The sequence below is a fragment of the Leptonychotes weddellii genome, chromosome 16 (assembly GCF_054177405.1).
Source record: "Leptonychotes weddellii isolate Sample4059 chromosome 16, ASM5417740v2, whole genome shotgun sequence".
Classification (NCBI taxonomy): Eukaryota; Metazoa; Chordata; class Mammalia; order Carnivora; family Phocidae; genus Leptonychotes; species Leptonychotes weddellii.
This window is the reverse complement of record NC_138384.1, coordinates 48096575-48116892: the sequence shown is the minus strand read 5'-3', so window position 1 is coordinate 48116892 and position 20318 is coordinate 48096575. Positions and strand designations below refer to the sequence as shown.

The window sequence follows — 20318 nt, the reverse complement described above, 5'->3', positions numbered from 1 at the left end:
TGTGTGTGTGTGCATGCGAGCGCACGCGCGTGTGCACTGAAGGGTCTCCCTGGGCCTCCCTCTCCGCGTCTCAGAAATCATTCTCCATATCTACCATTTTCTATTCTAGCTTGTCTCTCTGGGTCTCTGCAGCCCTGTTTCTCTGAGTTTCTTGTCTCTGTCTGTCTCTCTCAGTCCCTGTGGCTCACCTTTTCCTCCCTCCTGGGTTTCTGTCTCTGTTCCATTCCTCTCTCTTTCTCTGTCTGGGTCTCTATCTTTTTCTGCATTTCTGAGATTCTCTCTGTCTTATCTCAGTGCCTGCATCAATAGTTGTCTCTCTCTCTCTGTCCCTCAACTCTCTGTTTTTTTTTTAAATATCTTGATCCCTGGATGACAGCCCACCCCCTCCAATGCTCTCTTTGGTCCTCTCACCCCTGCCTCTTCTCGGTCCCCCACCTGTGTCCCCAGCCTGTCTCAGCCCCCTCTCATTTCCCCTTTCCAGGCCAAGGGCAGGGAATCTGGGCCAGACTAGCTCCCCCTATCTCTCCAGCCCCCCTCCCCTCCCAGCCTTAAAAATAGCAGGAGAAATTGGGACGGACGCCGAGGGGGTGAGGGCGGGGGCGCGGCCCAAAGAGAAAAAATCAGGTGTCCAGGCACTCACATCCGTCTGGGGGCCCTTCCCAGCGCCTGGACACTCGAAGGTCACAAATTCGTGGCATCGTCGATGAACCACAAAGCTGCAGACTGAAGGTGAGAATCATAGAGACATAGAGACAGAGAGAGAGCCCAATGGATAGAAAATCAGAAAGACAGAGACCCCTACAGAAAGAAAACCAGAGAGGGGGGGCCCCAAAATCAAGAGAGTTTAATAGACAATCAAAGGAGAGACCCCCAACATGGAGTGGGGAAGGGAAACCAGGAGACAGAAATTCAGGAGATGGACCCAAAGACAGAAACAGATACACAGAGCATCACAGAGCAGAGAGACCCCAGTGCCTACACACAGCCAAAGGGAGACACAGAGACGGAGAAAGACAGACACAGGGACACAGAGAGAAAACAGGATCCCATCGACAGACACAAGCCCACCGAGGCAAGAAAGCAAGGAAAGAGGCAGGCTGAGGAGGAGAGCAAACAGAGAAATGTCCTCCGACAGAAGAGAGAGAGCAGTGACTTGGGCAGAAGTGAGTCTGGGGGCTGCTGCAGGCCTCCCCCTCCCTGACTCACTCTGTTCTCAACAGTAGCAGCTGGTGCTTTAGGACTCGCCCCCCTCTCCCGCCCCCCATAACTGCCAGCCCCGCCCGGCCCCCACCCGCCCATTGGTGACCCCACCCGGCCTGCCCCTGCCTAGGACTGTTGGTGTCGTCATGGCGACAGCAGCTTGAGGGGGGGGCTCTGACTTCTCATCTCTAGCCCCTCCCTTTCAGCTCCCCTTTTCCAAATCTCCCTGTTCCCATGGCAACAGATTCTCCAAATATCTGTCCCCACCTGGAGCCGGCCGAGGGAGGGGCCCCCAGCACCACCTCCGCGGTGGCCCCGCCATCAGAGCTCCCTCCCCACCACAGGCTGTGTCTCTGCCACACCCCCCGCCCCGGGCTCCCCCGCGCCTCTCTGGGGACCGAAGAACACGTGTGTCAAGCCTCCTGGGCTGTGGGGACCCAGCCTCCACCCTCCTGAGGGTCCCAAGAGTCTGGGTCCCCAGCTCTTACCTTGACATTGCAGGCCCTGTTTTCCAATCCCCCTGCAAGATCAAGGATCAGAGGTCAGTGCAGAAAAGGGTACCCGGTCCCCCACCTCTGCCAGCCTTACTGCACCTTGCTCCCCCCGTGAGCAGGACTCCAGCTGCCTCTTGTTCTAGAACCCAGACATTCTAGTCCTCAGCTCTTCTTCTCTCAGACGCAGGAGCCCAGGCCCCCAACCCCTCCTCCCTCAGACCCAGGAGTCCAGCCCCCAGTCCCTCCTCCCTCAGACCCAGGAGTCCAGACCCCCAGCCCCTCCTCCCTCAGACCCAGGAGTCCAGACCCCCAGCCCCTCCTCCCTCAGAACCAGGAGTCCTGGCCCCCAGGCCCTCTCCTCCCTCAGATCCAGAAGTCCAGACCCCCAGCCCCTCCTCCCTCAGACCCAGGAGTCCAGGCCCCCAGCCTCCTCCCTCAGGCCCAGGAGTCCAGACCCCCTAGTTCCCTCCTCCCTCAGACCCAGGAGTCCAGGCCCCCAGCCCCTCCGCTCTCAGACCCAGGAATCTGGGCCCCCAGGCCCTCCTCCCTCAGACTCAGGGTTCTGGGTCCCCAGCCCCTTCCTACCCTAGGACCAGGAGCCAGGGCTGCAGCCCTCTCCTTCCCCAACCCTCAGGGGTCTGGGGTGACAGGAGTCTCCATCCCTCGTTCCCTCCCTCCTCAGGCCCCCAGCCCCTTCCCTCACCAGATGAAGTCGGTGCAGTGGCTGCAGAAGGTTGGCTGCTTGAAGAAGCGGGCGGTGAACTTGTGGCTCTTGACTTCGTGGACCACCTTCTGCCTCAGAGCCCCCTTTCTGCAAAACAGGGGCCGGGGTCCCCCCTCTGAATCGCCTCCGCCGGGGCCCAGGCCTGCCATGGCCCCAGGAACGTAGCAGGGACCAGGATCCTGCCTTTCTGGGGAAACAGGTGGAAGGGCGAGGAGCCGGAGACTCGGGAGAGCACTGAGCCACGGGGAGATTGCGAGGAGGGAAGGAGAGGGGCGAGGCACCTCCAGGCGCGGAGCGCAGGGCGGGGAGCGGCACCCCGGGGCGCGCCGGCTCCGCCAGGGGGAGCGGGCGGGCAGGGCGGAGAGCCGAGGGCAGGGGCGCCGAGGAGCCGGAGGCAAGGGCGGCGGCAGCGGCGGCGGGAGCTCCAGCTCAGGCACCTGCTGAAATGTGGGAGCCCCGGCTGGGGGGAGGCGTTGCCATGACGACCGAGGGGCGGGGTTTCAGTTTAAAGGCGCCCCCCCTCCCTGAGACTGGGGACAAATGCCCTCCCCACCCCCGACACACGTGCGCACACCCACTCCGGGGGCTGGCTGGAGGGAGGGCGCATCCTCTGAGCGGTGCCCTGCCCCCACCTCCTTCTGTCACCCGGCTGGGCTTCCTCCCCACTAGGTGCCTCGGTGGGTCCCGTGAGCCCGCTGAGACTCCACTCGGATCCCTGGGTTTCTGACTGTGTCACTCTGCTTCATTACACAAACTTTGTATTCAGTGCCGGGGACCCGGTGGTGTACGGGGAGGCCTGCTGTCTCTCTCTGCTGCTCTTCAAGTCTTGATTTCTCTCTGGGCCTGGGTGAATGTGTATGTCTGTGTCTCCCTCTGGGATTGTCTCTTGCTCTCAGTCTCTGTCCCTGTCCCAGTGTTCCTGGCTCCCTGTCCTGTGTCTCTGTCCCTGTCCAGTGTTCCTGGCTCCCCATCTCTGTGTCTCTGTCCCTGTCCAGTGTTCCTGGCTCTCCGTCTCTGTGTCTCTGTCCCTGTCCAGTGTTCATGGCTCCCCGTCTCTGTGTCTCTGTCCCTGTCCAGTGTTCCTGTCTCTGTGTCTCTGTCCCTGTCCAGTGTTCCTGGCTCTCTGTCTGTGTCTCTGTCCCTGTCCAGTGTTCCTGTCTCTGTGTCTCTGTCCCTGTCCTGTGTTCCTGGCTCTGTCCCTGTCCAGTGTTCCTGGCTCCCCGTCTCTGTGTCTCTGTCCCTGTCCAGTGTTCCTGGCTCCCCGTCTGTGTCTCTGTCCCTGTCCAGTGTTCCCGTCTGTGTCTCTGTCCCTGTCCAGTGTTCATGGCTCTCTGTCCTGTGTCTCTGTCCCTGTCCAGTGTTCATGGCTCCCCATCTCTGTGTCTCTGTCCCTGTCCAGTGTTCCTGGCTCCCCATCTCTGTGTCTCTGTCCCTGTCCAGTGTTTCTGGCTCCCTGTCTCTGTCCCTGTCCTGTGTTCCTGGCTCCCCATCTCTGTGTCTCTGTCCCTGTCCAGTGTTCCGGTCTCTGTCCCTGTCCAGTGTTCCTGGCTCCCCATCTCTGTGACCCTGTCCCTGTCCCTTGCCTCTATTTCTCTGGGTTTTTTGCTCTGTGTCTCCGTCTATGCCTGTGGCCATCCTGTGACCCTCTCTGGGTCTTGGTGTCCCTCTTTCTGTGGTGTCTGTCTCATCAGTGTTCCTTGGCCTCTCGCCGGAGGTCCCATACATTCCTGTTTCGGTCTCCCTGACTCTCTCCCTCTTCTCGCCTCTATTTGTCTCTGTGGCTCTCTCTCGGTCGCTCTCCATCGGGCTGTGACTCTGGGCCTCCGTGTCTCCGTCCCTCTGTGTCTTTCTCTTGGAGGGTCAGTCTCTGTCTCCCGCACCCCTCAGCCCTCCTTCTCCCCGTGCCTCTGTGTCTGCGAACCTCCCTGTGCTCGCCTCTTCCTCCTCCTCCGTGCCCGGCCCTCTCTCTGACCCACTCCCTGGCTCTGCCAGCGTCTCCCGCGGTCGCTGGGGGTCTCTCTGGATGTTTGAGCTCAGTGTCTCTCACCCCCACCCCGCCCCCCATCTTTATCCCTTTCTCACCCTTCTGGCTAGGAACCTCTCTCTCCGCGCCTGGGGGTCTCCCCGTCCCTCCACGCCCCTCTCTGGCCCTGGAAAACCCTGTGCATCCCCGTGCCTCCGAACGTCGGCCTTGCCGGGCTCCGGTCTCCGCTCTGTCTCTCCGCCCGCGTCCCCACCCCTCTCCAGTAGCGCCCCGGCCCTCCCCCAACTCCCGAGCGCGTCCGGTTCCCGGCTCCCGGAGACCCGCTCTGTTGCCAAGGGCAACCACGGCCCGCCCCGCGCTGCGAAGTGCGATGCACCCTGGGATTTGGAGTCTGAGCCTGAGGACCACCTGTTGTGGCGACGCGGCCGAGAACTTCCTCTCCCGGCGTGCCCCGCGAGGCAGAGGAGGGGCGCCGCGGCGGCGCCTGGGGACCCGGCCCCCCGCACCTTCTTCGGGAATTTTGGGGGTCCGGGGAGGCTTCCCGAAGCCGAAGGGGAGGTGAGGGAATCCGACTCTTCTCCAAACCCCTCAGAAGTGGGGTGCTCTTGCCTCCCAGCCACCTCCAGGCGTCCGGCCTGCCCAAGGGCAAGGATATGGGGTCGGGGTGGCCCTGGAAACTGACCTAGGATCGATCCCACCTTGCCCTGCTTGGCTGCTTTTCCCGCATCACCAACATATCACCCCCGAGCTCTAGAGCTGTTCTCTCTGGTCCCTTCCAGAGGGGGTTCAGCGGGAGATGGGGGGAGGGGAGGGGGGCGAGACGCCCTTGGAGGAGGCAAGCATTGGTGTGGGTCGGAATTCCGGGGTGGGCACTGCAGAGATCAAACGGAGGCTTCTCCTGGAGAAGGAGTTTATCTATTCCCGTTAGCCCTTCCTTCTCTTCCGGGGGGGCCTCCTCCCTCCCTCGACATATCGCTTGCCATTGCTTTTGCGGGTGTTAAGTGCAGAAAATGGGTTTCATGATCCTGGGATTTTTGCGGGTTTGTTTATGTATTTGTGACTCTCCTCAGGCAACAGGACCTTCTCTGGGACATATTCATTGTAGGCGTAATTCGTTTGCTCTTTATCAAGGTCTTCTATGGACAGGTTGTGTCAGGGAGCTTGGAACTGGGGGTAAGATGGAGCGGAGGGTGGGCATGTAGGCAGCGTCAGATCCTGAAGGCCCCTGGTATCACCTGTAGGCAGATATGGATTTGAGCAGGGGAGGGCAGTGTCAGAGGTTAGAAGCATCCCCCTGGGGCCAGGGTGGGCAAGAGGTGGACTAGTCAAGGAGGAGGCTGGGGTACTAGCTCAGAACAAACAAAATGATACCTGAGCTGGGTCAGGAGCCTGGACAGACAGTGTCTGGTGAGCGACTGACAGAGCCGATGGGAAGAACCAGAGCCTGGGTTTGCAGGCTCGGGAGCCTATTACTGAGATGGGGAATCCAAGGAGTTGATTTTGGGAAGAAACGTTGCACTCAGATGGGGACACTGTATTTCTGAAATGCTCATTGGATTCCAAGGAGGGACAAATCTTATCCATTTCAATCCTAACTAGTTATCCTGGCTTGAGAGAGTAAATTTGGGAGATCCAAAGGCCAAAGTTTTCTTGGCCCCAGGCTCCCTCTTCCACCAGACCCAAGAATCTGGACCTTGCCCTCTCTCCTGGAGCCCTCCTCCCCAGCAATAAAGCAAGCACAGTTTTTCTTTTATCTTTATAGTGATGTAAAAAAAAAACAAAACCATTATGGATGTGGGAGTGAGGAAACGGACAAGTCTTCCCTCTGTGGTTGACAGCGGGGACTGATGGGAATCAGAAGCTCCAGGGAATTAAAAAAAAAATAAAATATATATTTATACATTTATATATATGACGTTACGCGTGTGAGTCCCGGAGAAGCAGGAAGCAGCTACAAGAAGCAACGAGCATGCAGAAACACACGTGTGTGTGTGTGTGTGTGTGTGTGTACCACACTCAAGCAATGCAATTCAATTCCTCTGACTATGGCAACAGCAATCCCCACCTACCCAACCCAACCACCCCCCAGAAAAAGACGTTGAAAAGAAATTTCCCTTTTAGAAGAGGGCCACCCAGTACATTTTGCCCTCGTGACCAGGAAAAGGAAAAAAAAAACAAAGAAACAGAAAACAACCAAACAAACCCAGGCTCACATTGCCTTTAAGGCTGGCAGTGGCCAACCTCTTCTCCCAGCAAAGGCAGTCCATGCTGTTTTTAACAGAGGCGGGAGGGCCACATCCCTGCCCCTATAAATACTTCAGACAGTTGTCCTTAAGACCATGCAGTTCTTTGCTAGCCACTTTTTCGATAACCCAGACAGCACTTGGGATGGAAAGCATTCACCCTTTACTTCCTTTAAGATGACCTCCAGGCAGTGGAATTTTAGTAAGCCTGGCAAAAATTCTGGTCAGTAAGCCTGGCAAAAGTTCTGGAGCCAATCTCACGTGAGGCTGGGGGCCGGGCAGGGCCCGGGGACCCAAGGCCTGTGCTTTAAGCCTCATGCCCATTGGAGATCACTGGCCTCCAGAGATTAAAGGGGACATGTGCTGTACACCGCCCTCCACTGGGAGAAAGGGAGCCCCATCCCTAGCTACCCACCCCCACCCCCACAAACACACATGTACACACCAACTAAGGCACAGCCAGGGCAGGCAGGCATGCTTTGGCAATGAGGCCCCTCGGGAGGCCCAGGGTATGAACAGCTGCAAAGAGGGGGGTGGGACGTGGAGCTCAGCACCTTTGGAGGTGGGGGGACAGTGGAGTGGTGGCAGAGAAGAAAGAAGTCTCAGAGCTCCCAAGGAAATCGGAAGAAAGAAACCGGGACAGAGATGGCCAGGATACAGGCAGATGAGAAAACAAACAAGAGGACCAGAATAGAGCCGAGAAACAAACAGGTAGGAAAGAAAAGGTGAAAACAGAAAGAGGCAAACAGGCAAAACAGGATGTGGGCAACCCAACAAAACAGGAAGGAAAGGCGAGAGCAACAGGAGAGAGGAGGCAGGAGCTAAAGGAACGGAGACGAGCAGGATGAATCGGGGAGGAAATGAGAAAGGTAGGAGAGAGGGAGCCAGGAAGAGGAAATTAGGGCGTGGGAAAGAAACCTCTGCGGACAAGAGGGAATTGAGAGCTCCCGTCGTCACCGTCGTCGGAGCCTCAGACCCTAACGAAAACCAGGCGGGCCGAGTACACCAGGTCAGCCAAGTAAGCCAGCAGGTTGACGGCCGTCAAGATGGCCACGGCCAGTCGGCAGTCCCAGGCGCACACGTAGTAGGTGTGACGGGCGCCACAGCTCGCGTCCCCTGACCGACGGGGCTGGCCACCGTGCTTCTCGCTGAACTGGTAGAGCGGCCAGAGAACAATAGCAGTGGCGTACAGAAGGACAGAGAGCAGGGCCAGGCCCGACAGGAAACTGGGGAAGGAGATGGGCAGCATGTTGGTGCAGTCGCCCAGGTTCAGCAGGATGGCCACGGCCGCCAGGATGAAGCAGATGGAGTACACGGCCACACACCACTCCAGGGCCGGCTGGTGCTGGTACAGGGAGGGGCTGCTGATGAAGGCGAAGATGATGCAGGCCACAAAGGTCTCCAGCACCTTGAGCAGCCCGGGCACGGTGGCCATGTAGCCGGTGATCTCCCCGGGGCGGGCCCGGGTCCAGGCCACTTCGGTGGCGTAAGCCACGCAAGCGATACAAGAGAAGGCGGTGGCGGCGATGGCGTGGTCCCGGGAGCGGCCGTGAGACAGGAACTGGACGAAGGTGGTGGGGTAGATGATGGAGGCCGACAGGCAGAAGAGGGCAGCGTAGCACGCATAGGTGATGGGGAAGTTTCTCCAGGACAGGGGGAAGCGGGACTGGAGCCCACATAACTCGACCACGAGGATGATGAGGGTCACAGAGAAGCAGAAGCACCAAGTGAACATGGACCAGTTACCCATGATCCCGGTCCAAGCACCCACACTGGCCACCAGGGAGAAGGCCACACAGGTGCAGAGCAGCTGCAGCAGGCGGAGGAGGCCCAGGGGCTGGGTCAGCGCCCGAGGGGACCCCACGATGGCTGGGGAGCCCAGGCCTGAGGATGACGACATGGTGGTCGTGACGGTCGTGCGGGTCACCGTCACCGGCATGGCTGGGAAGAAGGGAAAGGAAGTGTCCGCCAACGGTTCCGCATGTGGGAGTCCAGGCCCTCAGCCCTTCCTCCTCCGGGAACAAAGTAACCTGGACTCTAGCTGGGGGTGGAAACCCAGGGTGCAGGCTTTTCAGTTTTCAAAGTGGGACAGTTGCAGGCCTATGGGGATGAGTTGGTTACCGAGGTCCTAGCCCCCTCCTCCCTCTGGACTCGGGTTTTCTACCTCTCGTATCAGAACCCAAGAGTCTAGGCCGTCTTTCTCCTTTCCTCTCTCTGCAACCCAACAACTACAAAACCATCTATCTTTCTTCCCACCCGGGGCACTCAAAGCTGCCCTCATTCCCCTAGGGACTCAGCTACCCAGCCACTCAGGACTCTGCTCTAAAACCTCCCAGACCATGGTCAGAACGAGAGGCCCCGCTTCGTGAGCTCTACCTGCTCCCTCTGGCTACCAGGGGCTCTGCACCCTTGGCTCCTGCACCCACCTGCATTTCCAGCCTCCAGACATTCAAGAGTCCAACCTCCAAGTGGGAACGTTCTCAGGGACCCACATGTGATCAGAGCTTCCAACTTCCCAGCCTATCTCTGGAACTGGGTCTGAACTTTCGGGAACACGCCCTCTCATGCCCATCCCCCACCTCAGAGATCAAGGGTCTGTGCCCTCCATCTGAATCCCACCTGGGATTTGGTTCTGGACTACTGCCCCCAAGGACACTGAGCTTCCTCCTGCCTATGCCCCTCCCCCACATGGAGCCCAACCTCTAAGTTCCCCAGCTTCCAAAAAACTCAGCGCTCCAGATTCTTGACTGTCCATTGCCCCAGCCCCTTCCACTTAAATCTCCAGGCCTCTCTCGTCAGATTACATAGCTTCAGACCTCAGGACTCTGGGCCCTCAGGCTTGAGTTCACCAGACACCTGTATTCCGGGAAATCAGCTTCTTTCTTCTGTCCCTCCAGAACCTACAACTTCTACCTCCTTGTCCTAAAGACCCTCAGGGATAGAGGGCCCAGCCTCTTGGGGACCAGGTGTCCAAATCCTCCCTCAGGCCCTGGGACATCTAATCTCTCAGCTGCCACCCCTAAAAGGCTCAGAAGGCCTTTCTTAGCGGCAGGGAAATAAAACTTCCTCCTTCCAGGATCAGGCACAGGAGGGCCTAGAGGACAGCAGAACAGGCTCTAACCTTGCCCAGCTGTCCCTGCAAGAGGCCCTGAGGACCCAGGAGCCCAGGTCCTCGACACACTTCTTTCCCAGGTACACAGGTCCAGGTCCCCAGATGTTCGTCCCTCTGACACAAAAGTCTAGGTGGGAAGCTCCCTCCTCCCTCAGACCCAGGAGTCCGGGCCCCCAGCCCCTCTTCCCTCTGACACGGAGTTCAGGCTCACTCACCTGCGGTCTTTGCCGAGAACCCCGACCGAGAAAGATCCGGCTCTGGAGGTGGATTAAGTCCGACACCTGGAAAAGGCTAGTCAGAAAACAGGAGGGAGGGAGAGAGAGTCAGCGTCCAACTCGGCCCCGGCTCCGCCCTGCGGGGACCCAGGCTACCAGCCCGCCCAACGCGGGGGCTCGCCCAGAACTCGCGGCCTTACTCTGCAGCCCGGGCGCCCTCCCAGCGGGGGCGGGGATTTGGCCGCGAGCCTGAGAGGTCCCGGAGGTGACCCCAGGGAAGCCCCGCCCCTTCTTCCTCCCCAGTCCCCAAACGGCGGGGGCAGGAATGGAGGGAACCCGGTAAAAGTGCACGCCCCGCGGGCCGGCGTGGGTGTGAGTGATCTTAACCCTGCCCAAGCCCAAGAAAGCCGCGGGGCCGGCGGGCGGGAGGGCCCTGGGCGGTGGCTGCGGGGGCGGACGGCCAGGCCGGGCGCAGCGTCTCCGGGCCTTATAAGGGCTTCAAGTCATCCCAGCCATCTGGAATGTGGCGGGACCGGGGGGGGGGGGGGAGGGGGCGGGGCTGGGACCTCCGCCCCGCGCGGGCCTCCGGGAGGGCCCGCCCCACTCGTGGATTTCGGGGGAGGAGGGTCCACCTAGGACGAGAGGCCTGAAGCCTGGATTTCAGGGTCCTTCTGGGTCCCTAGAGCAGGGGCTGGGAGCCTGGACCCCAAGAGGGTCTCTGGGAGACGAGTGGCTAGGAAGCCGGACCCCTGGGTTTGCACAGCGGAACCCCCCCACCCCCTCGAAGCGGGAAACTGCGATGTTGGAATCCAGTCCAGAGATTAGTAGCCACACCTCCCGCCACCCCTCGGAAGTCAGGTCCCTGGGCGAAGGCTGGGCCTCCCGGGCCACCTGGGAGGTGCTACGCGGGACTCGGCCACCTCCTCCCCCCACACGCCCTTTGAAAACCCGTTAGGAGGAAGTCAGGACCGGCCTACACTCTGGCGTTCTAGAAAGCGGGTACTGCTGGGTCCCAAGCAGGGAAGGAGGAAGAGCGCGAGCTACAACTCCAGAAGTGCCTCAAGGAAGGAGGTGGGTAGCTCAGGGACCACCCGGAGGGGAGGGGTCCATCTCCTTCCGCCCGGCTTCCGGCCGCCACCTGAGATCAGAACTCAGGAATGCACAGCCAAAGACAGCCGGAGAGAGGACACACCGCTTCGGCTTCTCCGCGCTGCTTACGGGCTCCCCCGGCCACGCCCATCCCCTCTCGCCACCTCCACGCCAAACACCACACCCCATCACTCAGACTGAGAATCGCGTCCCTAAACCCCAGCCTACACTCTCAGCAACCCAAGGACGCTGGCCTCAGCCTTGGCTTCTCTCCGCCCAGGACACCAGCCTCCCAGTCCTCGCTTTTTGGCCTCTGGGGCCCAAAGTTCGAATTCTGTCCCCGGAATGAAGGGGTGGGGAGCGGGGAAGGCCACTCTCTTTCCCAAACCCAAACTCCCAACTCCAAGCTCCTCCCCTCCTGAAGACCTTCTTCTACTAGGTATCAGCCCCTTTCAACCAGAGCACATAGGGGTTCCCATCCCTCTCAAACCCAGGAGCCCAGACCCCCAGCCCCCTCCTCCCTCAGACCCAGGAGTCCAGGCCCCCAGCCCCTCCTCCCTCAGACCCAGGACTCAGAGCCCCAGCCCCTCCTCCCTCAGACCCGGGAGTCCGGACTCCCAGCCCCTCCTCCCTCAGACGCGCAGGATTCAGGACTCCCGTTCCCCTCCTCTTTCAGATGGATGACCTGTATGAGTGCAGGTCTCAAGCCCTGTCCTCTCCAGAACCCGACTCCTGCTCCATGCCCTAGTCTTTCTAGAGAGTCAGACACTTCCGACCCCAGCCCTTTCCACCCTGTGCACCCAGGAATCCTGACCGCGGCTTCCACGCCGGGGGTTCCGCAGCCTCACCTCTCCCGCAGGCGGCTGCTGCCGAGCAGAGGCGGCAGCTGCAGACTGTAAGGGTTTGCTTACTGGGTGGGGTTAGCGGCCGGGGGCGGGGCCGGGGGCGGGGCCGGGGACCCGGCGGGAGCGCGGGTTTCGGGCTGAGATAGGGACTCCCCGAGCCGGGGTATCCCAGCCCCACCCCCGAGGCGGGGCCAAGAAAAGACCACGCCCCTCCCCGGATACAATGGACCGAGCCTCCCCAGCCAAGCCAGTGGTGGGGGTGGAGGGCTGAGGTCACTGTTGCCGTGGTGACAAAACAGGAAGACACAACAGCTGGCGGTGTGGAGGCTCCTGGGGGCTGCCCTCCCCGACTCGGCCCTCGCGCAGTCTCCAGGCGCGGCCCGAGAAGGCCGTTGCCATGGCAACCCCTCTGTTTAGCGTCTGTTTAGGACGGAGCCCCCAGCCCAGGTCCCCCACCCCAGTCTCACCTCACTCAATCCTCCCTCTCCCTTCCGGCCCCCTCCCCTCCCCGTCTGCTCCAGCCCCGCTCTTCCAGGACGGATGAAATCTTGGACATCTGGGTGGCAGCCGGTTGGGAGACTAGGCCTCTCAGTTTAATGGGGTCTGTGGGCTAGGGTCTCTGTCGCCTGGGTCTCTGAAAGGCGAAATAGTTGAGGCTGCTGATCTCTAGGCTTTAAGGGGTTTCTGCGCTGAGGTCCCCGACTCCTGGGTCCCCAAATCTTCATTTATACTGGGACTCGCGGTGTTAGGGATTGGTGGGCGGGACTCCTGGGTCCCAGATGTCACAGTCGATGGGGGCAGGGGAAGGGCTGTTGATAGCAAAACGCCTGGATCTAGGGCGGTGGGAGTCGGAGGCACGGACTCCCAGGTTCCAAATGACGCCTAGGCTGGAGGCCCAGATTCTTGGCGCAAAAAGCAATCAAAGCTCAGACTCCTGGGTTTTCATCCGCTCAGATGTGGTTGCAAGCGGAGCCTCCTAGGTCTGGAACGGAGAGATATTTTTGGCCTGCATTCCTGGTTCCCGGATTGAGGGAGGGGCTCAGGAGCTCGATGAGGACCGGGCTGGGAGGCAGGGGGCTTCAGATTCCTGGTTTCTGCAAAAAGGGAGGGGCCCGAGTCGCTGGTCTGCCCGAGGCCCACAACAGGGAGGGGCTGCGGGGTCCTTTCTTAGGGCGACTCTGGGGCCCTGAAACTGAGGGACGGAGTCCAGAAGCAAGCTGAAGCTGAAGGTCGGGATGCCTGCCCGGGGTAGGGGCGGGGACCGGGACGCCTGGGTCCCTCCCTGCTGGCCCTGCTCACTCACCGCGCTCTGCAGTCGTCCCTGGTGCGGCCTTGCTCGCGGCTGCCTCTGGGCGGGGCCTGGTGGCGGCTGCGGATGCTCCGCGACGCTGAGCTAACGGGGCGCTGCTGGGTGCCTTCCAGGAGGACAACTAAGGAGGCTTTGAGACCCAGCCCTAGGGTGGAAGGCGCGCGAGTCGCGACGGGGTGGGGTGGTGGGAAGGGGTCCGGGAGCCTGTCTAGCAGGCTGCGTGCCCTACGGAGGTGGGAGGGGCTGGGGGGCCTAGAATCGGTGAGCTCGGCAGTATGGGGGGGGCATGGGGGGGAGGGATGAGGAGCGTGCCTGCCCACTTTTGTGCCCCCGCAAAGGGGATAGGCACAGACCCTCTCTGTCATTTCTGTGCTCTGCATAGGGGAAGGGGTCTCCATGAGCCAGGCATCCCGGCCCTGCCTAAGGAGTCAGGACACCGTGCGAGTTGGAGGTTCTCCGGCGTGGTCCCCGGGTTCCACTCAGACACCTCCTTGGCCCCCAGTGCAGAGGCATCTCTCTCCCGCTTCCTGCCCCAGTCAGTCACCCTCTTTGACCCCCCATAGCGGCACTCAGATACCCCAAATAGTCCAGGGGTAGCCTCCACCCACACAATTTACTATGTTGTGCTCTCTGGTGGAAATGTTTTTCTTTAGGCACGAAAAGCCCAAAACAGCAGAGTTCAGGGTAGCAGGAAGAGGAAGCAAATATTGAAAGAATGAGTCACCGGGTGTGATCTTGAGAAGTGATACCTTAGGGTTCCTGGGTATGTAATCTGGCACCATGCATGTGCCCCTGGTTCGGAGTGTTTGCCCATCCTGTAGGACAGCCCCCAACACCAAGGATGTGGTCTCCAACCTGGCACTGTAATGCACTCTCAAACAGGCTATACCTCTGTTTTATGAAGCTCACTGCTTTGGGGTGATGGGGTACATGGGCCTGCCCACCCACTTCCTAATAAATGGAATTCCTTGATCAGAAGCAATATTGTGTGGGTCAACATGATGGTGAATAGGGCCATTCAGTGGGTACACAGATGCTGCTGTTGGCGGGAGTGGGTAAGGAAAGGAAAGCAAATAACAACCCAGATTTAATTATTCCAGGGAGGAAAAAGTCATTGCTCAATTCATGATGGTGGGAGCCCAACATAATTCTCAGGTGACCAGGTGTTTGGCTGGTGTCCCTAGGAAACCTACCATGCTAGGGGCTCAGCACTGCTCAAGAAAGCACTTTACTTAGTATTACTGATTTATTACAAAGGATGCAACTCCAGAACAGCCAAATAGAAGAGACACATAGGGCAAAGTATAGAAGGAGAGATGCAGAGCGTCCATGTAGAAATACCACCTCCCAGCACCCTGATGCATTTACCAACCTGTTTAGGAATTTTATGGAAGTTCCGTTACATGGGATGGTTGATTAAATCATGGGCTATCCATGATCAAGCTCAATCTCCTCCAGGGAGGTCAGGGGATAGGGCTGAAAATTCCAACCTTCCAATCACAGGATTGGTTTCTCTGGCAGTCAGCCCCCATCCTGAGCCACCTAGGGGCTCCCCGTGACTCATCTCATTAGCATAAACTCAGGTAGGATTGAAAGGGGCTTATATTGAATAAAAGATTCTCCTCTCACCCCAACCACTCAGGAATTACAAGGGTTGGGAATGCCTGGGTGGCTCAGTCGGTTGAGCGTCTGCCTTCAGCTCAGGTCATGATCCCAGGGGCCTGGGATTGAGTCCCGCATCGGGCTCCCTGCTCAGCGGGGAGTCTGCTTCTCCCTCTGCTGCTCCCCGTGCTTGTGCTCTCTGTTTCTCTCTCTATCTGACAAATAAATAAATAAAATATTTAAAAAAAAAAGGAATTTCAAGGGTTTTAGGGAGCTCTGTTCCATCAATATCACATGGATCTTTCCATACATACTCCAGGTCCATCTGAAACTTGCATTCATTCATCAACAAATATTTATGAGTGAGCATAAAGCAGGCTAAGGAATACCTCCTCTCGTGGAGATTTTATCTCATTTGTTAGTGGCAAAGGGCTCGAGATGCAGTAACTTCATCTGAATGGGATATTCCCACTGTCCTCAGACTACCTGATTCTCAGGTAACTTCCTTGAGGCGACAGGCTCCCCGATTTTCATGGTGTTTATCTCCCATGCTCTGGCATGTGTGTGTCTTTTTTTTTTTTAAAATGTGTATTCTTTTTTTTTTTTAAGATTTTTATTTATTTATTTGAGAGCGAGAATGAGAGAGAGAGAGAGAGAGCATGAGAGGGGGAGGGTCAGAGGGAGAAGCAGACTCCCCGCCAAGCAGGGAGCCCGATGCGGGACTCGATCCCGGGACTCCAGGATCATGACCTGAGCCAAAGGCAGTCGCTTAACCAACTGAGCCACCCAGGCGCCCTGGCATGTGTGTGTCTTAATAAGACATACAGTATATCTATCTGCTCCGTCCTGCTTTTCAGGTCTTATCTTTTCAGGTGTTATCAGCATTAGATCATATATGTGGTTCAAGTATCTTAAAAAATAGTCAGAGAATTAGTGTAACCCCAGGGGAAGGTAAGACAATATTGCTGTTTACCTGTGTTACTGTTCTCGGGCTGCAGTAACAATTGTCACAATCCCGGTGATTCAGAACACAGAAATTTATTCTCTCGCCATCCTGGAGGCCAGAAATCTGAAATCGAATTATCAGCAGGGCCTCACTTACTCTGAAGGCTCTAAGGAAGAATGGGTTCCTTGCTTCTTCCAGCTTCTTGTAACTGTGGGTTCCTTGTCTTGTGGCCTCATCACTCAGGTGTCTACCCCCTGTTGTTATGCACCTTCTCTTCTCCTCTTCAGTCTGTCTCAAATATTCCCATCCACCCCTTATTAGGATATTAGGACATTTACCATAACCCAGGATGATCTCCTCTCCGCAAGATCCCTAAGTTCATCATCACATCAGCAAAGACCCTTTTCCTAAATAAGACAGCATTTATAGGTTCCAGAGATTTGGATGTGGACATATCTCTGGGGCTACTATTTAGCTACTACACCATCCCTAATGAAAGCAAACTGCATCTAGTTCCTCTGTCTATTGTGATAGAGTTAAATGGATTGGCCATTCTAGATGCCATGGGCTGGGTTGATTTCATCCAGCAGGGAGATCGCACCTGGAATAGCAGCTGCAATTGGAGTTACCCTGCTGGTGTCCCGTATACCCAGCTGTGAACCTCGTGGAAGTGGGGAAGAACGAGGGGCATTAGGGTCCTGTGCGTCCAGATCTCAGTTTTCCCCAGAGAGGTTGGGTTTCTTGAGATGATGGAAACCCATGACTCCAGCACCATACAGGCGGGAGACTCCTAGATGCTGGCTCTCAGTCACCACTACCCTGCTCCAGCTCCTCCCTGCTCAAGTCCTCAGAAACCCTTGCTTTAAGTCCTTTGGAAGTATTCCACAATCAGCAAATCAAATTCCCCTATCAAAGCAACTTCAGCCTCTTCTTCTTCTCCTTCTTCTTCTTCTCCTCCTCCTTCTTCTCCTCCTCCTCCTCCTCCTTCTTCTTCTCCTCCTCATTCTTTTTTTTTTTTTTAAGTGGGCTCTACACTCAACGTTAGAGTTGATGCTAAGAGAGAGTTTATGCTAATGGGCTTGAACTCACAACCTTGAGATCGAGAATCACAGGCTGTACCCACTGAGGCAGTCAGGCACCCCAAAGCAACTTCTTTAAGTGTTCTTCTCTTGCCTTCAATGAAACAAATACACCCCTGGAGCACCTGAGTGGCTCAGTTGGTTAAGCATCTGCCTTCAGCTCAGGTCATGATCCCGGGGTCCCAGGATGGAGCCCCACATAGGGCTCCCTGCACAGTGGGGAGTCTGCTTCTCTCTCTCCCTCTGCCCTTCTTCCTGCCCCCCATGCTCTCTCTCTCTCAAATAAATAAAATCTTAAAAAAAAGAGAGAGAGAAACAAAGTACGCCCACCCCCCAGCCTGTTCTCTGGCCATACCACCTTTTTGTCACATCTACTGACCTCCCGGTCACTTGCCCTCATTTTCCACATGGTTTTCTGACATTCTCTAAAGAGCTTCCCAATCGATGTGCCATGAGCAGGTCATAGGTGGGCTGGGGGACATTGATTTCCTCAGCCCTCAGAGTGGCCTGATTGCCTCTGTCTATGGCAGGCTTATCTGTTTACCTCAATGAGCTGTAAAAATATCATCGTGTTTCTATTTTCCACATGATGGGAAGGCCTTTGGGAGGCACCTAGAGGAGATGCAGCGTTGATGGTGCTCTCCACTCCATCATCTGCTCAGTTTTCCACGCCCCTTTGACCTCAACCATTCCTCCTTCTGCCTTGCTTTCTCAGCAGCCCCCACCATGACCTTTTCTTTTTTTTTTTTCCACCATGACCTTTTCTTAACTTGATATGAACCCGCATCTGCCCACCCTCTCTTTCCTTTGGGTATGATTCCAGGGTCCATCATTTCAATAATACTCTTGTCATGTTAGGCATCTAACACTCCTTTGCCCTTCTGTCTTTGTTTTGTTTTGTTACGATTTATTTATTTATTTATTTATTTTAGAAAGGCGGGGAAGGGCAGAGGGAGAGGGAGAGAATCTCAAGGAGACTCCCCGCTGAGTTCAGAGCCCCACATGGGGCTCAATCTCACGACCCTGAGATCATGACCTGAGCTGAAATCAAGAGTTGGACGCTTAACCAACTGAGCCACCCAGGCGCCCCTGCCCTTCTGTATTTGTAAGGCCCCAGTCTTGGAGAAGAACTAGCCCATCGATCAGGTTTCGTTTTGTTTTTCCAAGCTTATCCCTAAGCAACTGAGCGTTACTGAAGAAAGTCACCTTACAGTGCCGAATGTTTCCACCGTGAATATGTGGTGGCCGAACCCTCCATGAGCTCTCAACATTGCCCACAGTCCCACTGCTATCACCTGGTCAACTCACCCTCGTTTCCATGGTGACCAGTGCACTATTTTTATCCTCTTCAATCTCGGACACACTTTCTGCCTCCAGCCCTCCCCCCTCCCATTCTCAGCCTATGACCTGCCTCCTTTATTTGAGAGATGATAGAAAACGTCATCTGGGAAGTCCCCCAGTCTCCTAAAACCACAGACCTGACTCTATTTCCAGGACTACCTTCCTCTAACAAGTACAGAGTTGTTCTTTTTACCTCATGCCAATCCTTCTTAGCTTCGTGATTTTTATTTTTATTTATTTATTTATTTATTTATTTAAAGATTTTATTTATTTGACAGAGAGAGACACATTGAGAGGGGGAACACTAGCAGGGGGAGTGGGAGAGGGAGAAGCAGGCTCCCCGCGGAGCAGGGAGCCCGATGCGGGGCTCGATCCCAGGACCCTGGGACCATGACCTAAGCCGAAGGCAGACACTTAACGACTGAGCCACCCAGGCGCCCCGCTTCGTGATTTTTAAATACATCCTTCTCCTCATACCCTTGCTATTGCTATTACTATTCATCTTCTTTTTGGATAGTCAGTATCTCCCACTCAAAGAATCTTTCACTGACTTTTCAAAAAATGATAGTTATATTTAATTGTGGTAAAAGTGCACGTAACATAAAATTTACCTTTTAGATCATCTTTAAGTGTACAGTTCAGTGGCATTGGGTATAACCACGCTGTGACCATGTGAAGACGCAGAAAAGATGGCAGTCTACAAGCCAAGGAGAGGAACTTCAGAAAAAAAACAATCGCACATTGATCTGGGGTTTCTAACTTGCACAACTGTGAGGAAATGAATTTCTGTTTATTTTTGTAAATTCTGTAAATTTCTATATCACCCAGTCCATGGTACTTTCTTATGGACCCTCTCCCCCCCGCCCCAGCAAACTAATATGGATAACTGATGCTGTTGGTATCTCCTTCCAACCTGAAACACTGTCCTCTAGGATTACGTGGCACATCATTCTCCTGGTTTTCCTTTTGCCTCTTTGGGCTCCTTCTCTGACTCCTTTGTAAGCTCATGCTCCTTTGAATACTAGAGTTCCTCAAAACTCTTCCTGAGCCCCTGCTCTTCTCGTGACCCACTCTTGCTAGGGGATCCCATACACACCAGACTTCGGGTGGCACCAATGGGTAAACAACGCATGTACTAGTGAAGATGCTAGCTGAGCAAAGGCAAGATATCAGTGGCTGAAACAAGGGCTGACCAATAAAAACAATAATGTGAGCCATGTGTGCAATTTTAAATTTTCTAGTAGCCACATTAAAATGAAATAGAAGGAAAGGGTTAATCTTAACAACATATTTAATCCAATATATCAAAAATTTCAACATATGACACTAGCCACGTTTCCAATGTTCAATAGGCCCATGTGGCCAATGGCTGCCATATTAGACAATACAGACCTAGGCAAGATAATGATATATTTCTCTTTCTTCTAGCAGCCCAAGAGTTAGCAATCCAGGGTTGATATGATACCTCCACCATCTCGAGGAACCATTCTCTCTTGTTGCTTCAACAAGGGCTTCTGTCTGGGATCCAGCATGTGATCCAGATCATACCACTCTGTTGGCATTGCCTCCAGCAGGAAGAGGGGAACAGGGAGAGGCTGGCATTCTTCCTTCTTTTCGAGGGTGTAATCCTGAAATTGCACACATCCCATTGTCCAGAACTTAGCTGCATGACCACGCAGAGCTATAAAGGAGACTGGGGGAATCTAGTCTTCAGCTGGGGAGACATATGTCCAGATAAACCTTCTATTACAGAGGAGAGAAATTGGGGAAAACTACTGATAGGAATAGACTACAACTCATAGGAATAGACTGCAACCCAGATCTGTGCACTCCAGATGTGTGTTTCCAGGTGCCCCCGTGCCTCCCCTTGGATGACACAGAAGTCCAAACTCAACACATCTACAATGAACAGAAGACCTTTCCTCCAAAACCTTGTCGTTCCCAGTGCAGCACACAGCACATACCACCGGTGAGTATCGCCAGCCCTCATCCAGTTGCAGAAGCCAGAATGCTAAGTCATCACTGATCATCTCAGCCCCTACATCCAGGACACCCCCAAGTCCTGTCATGTTTGCTTCCTGTATTTCCTCTCAGATTCACCAACTTCTGTACATCTCTGTACTAGTCACATATTG

General features: G+C 55.9%; 2 protein-coding genes and 1 long non-coding RNA gene across 5 annotated transcripts in view; 1 reads left to right on the top strand and 2 right to left on the bottom strand.

Moving 5' to 3' along the window:
• PRKCG (protein kinase C gamma) overlaps window positions 1–2786 on the bottom strand; it is a 14650-nt gene extending 11864 nt beyond the window's left edge. Inside the window, exons 1-3 of the mRNA XM_081807927.1 lie at window positions 2398–2786; window positions 1689–1720; window positions 637–723 (exon numbers count right to left, since the gene is read on the bottom strand). Of these exons, the coding sequence (XP_081664053.1) occupies window positions 637–723; window positions 1689–1720; window positions 2398–2567 (289 nt within the window). The 5' untranslated portion in view covers window positions 2568–2786. The remainder of the gene's footprint in view (window positions 1–636; window positions 724–1688; window positions 1721–2397) is intronic.
• A 3358-nt stretch (window positions 2787–6144) lies between these two features.
• On the bottom strand, window positions 6145–13366 carry MYADM (myeloid associated differentiation marker). Of its 3 annotated transcripts, none has more exons than XM_081807290.1 (3): window positions 13210–13366; window positions 9973–10048; window positions 6145–8586 (listed from the first exon to the last, which is right to left on the bottom strand). In XM_081807290.1, exon 3 carries the CDS (start codon window positions 8582–8584, stop codon window positions 7616–7618), a length of 969 nt encoding a protein of 322 aa, XP_081663416.1. In that variant the 5' UTR covers window positions 8585–8586; window positions 9973–10048; window positions 13210–13366; the 3' UTR covers window positions 6145–7615. The 3 variants fall into 3 exon arrangements, with proteins under 3 accessions (XP_081663416.1, XP_081663414.1, XP_081663417.1); XM_081807288.1 differs by lacking the exon at window positions 13210–13366 and adding an exon at window positions 11910–11986; XM_081807291.1 differs by lacking the exon at window positions 13210–13366 and adding an exon at window positions 11876–11894.
• Window positions 10273–20312, top strand: LOC145717627 (uncharacterized). Its single transcript, XR_014140971.1, has 3 exons — window positions 10273–10344; window positions 10928–11043; window positions 19612–20312. It is a non-coding gene; the product is annotated as an uncharacterized LOC145717627 (long non-coding RNA).
• The last annotated feature ends 6 nt before the right edge of the window (window positions 20313–20318 follow it).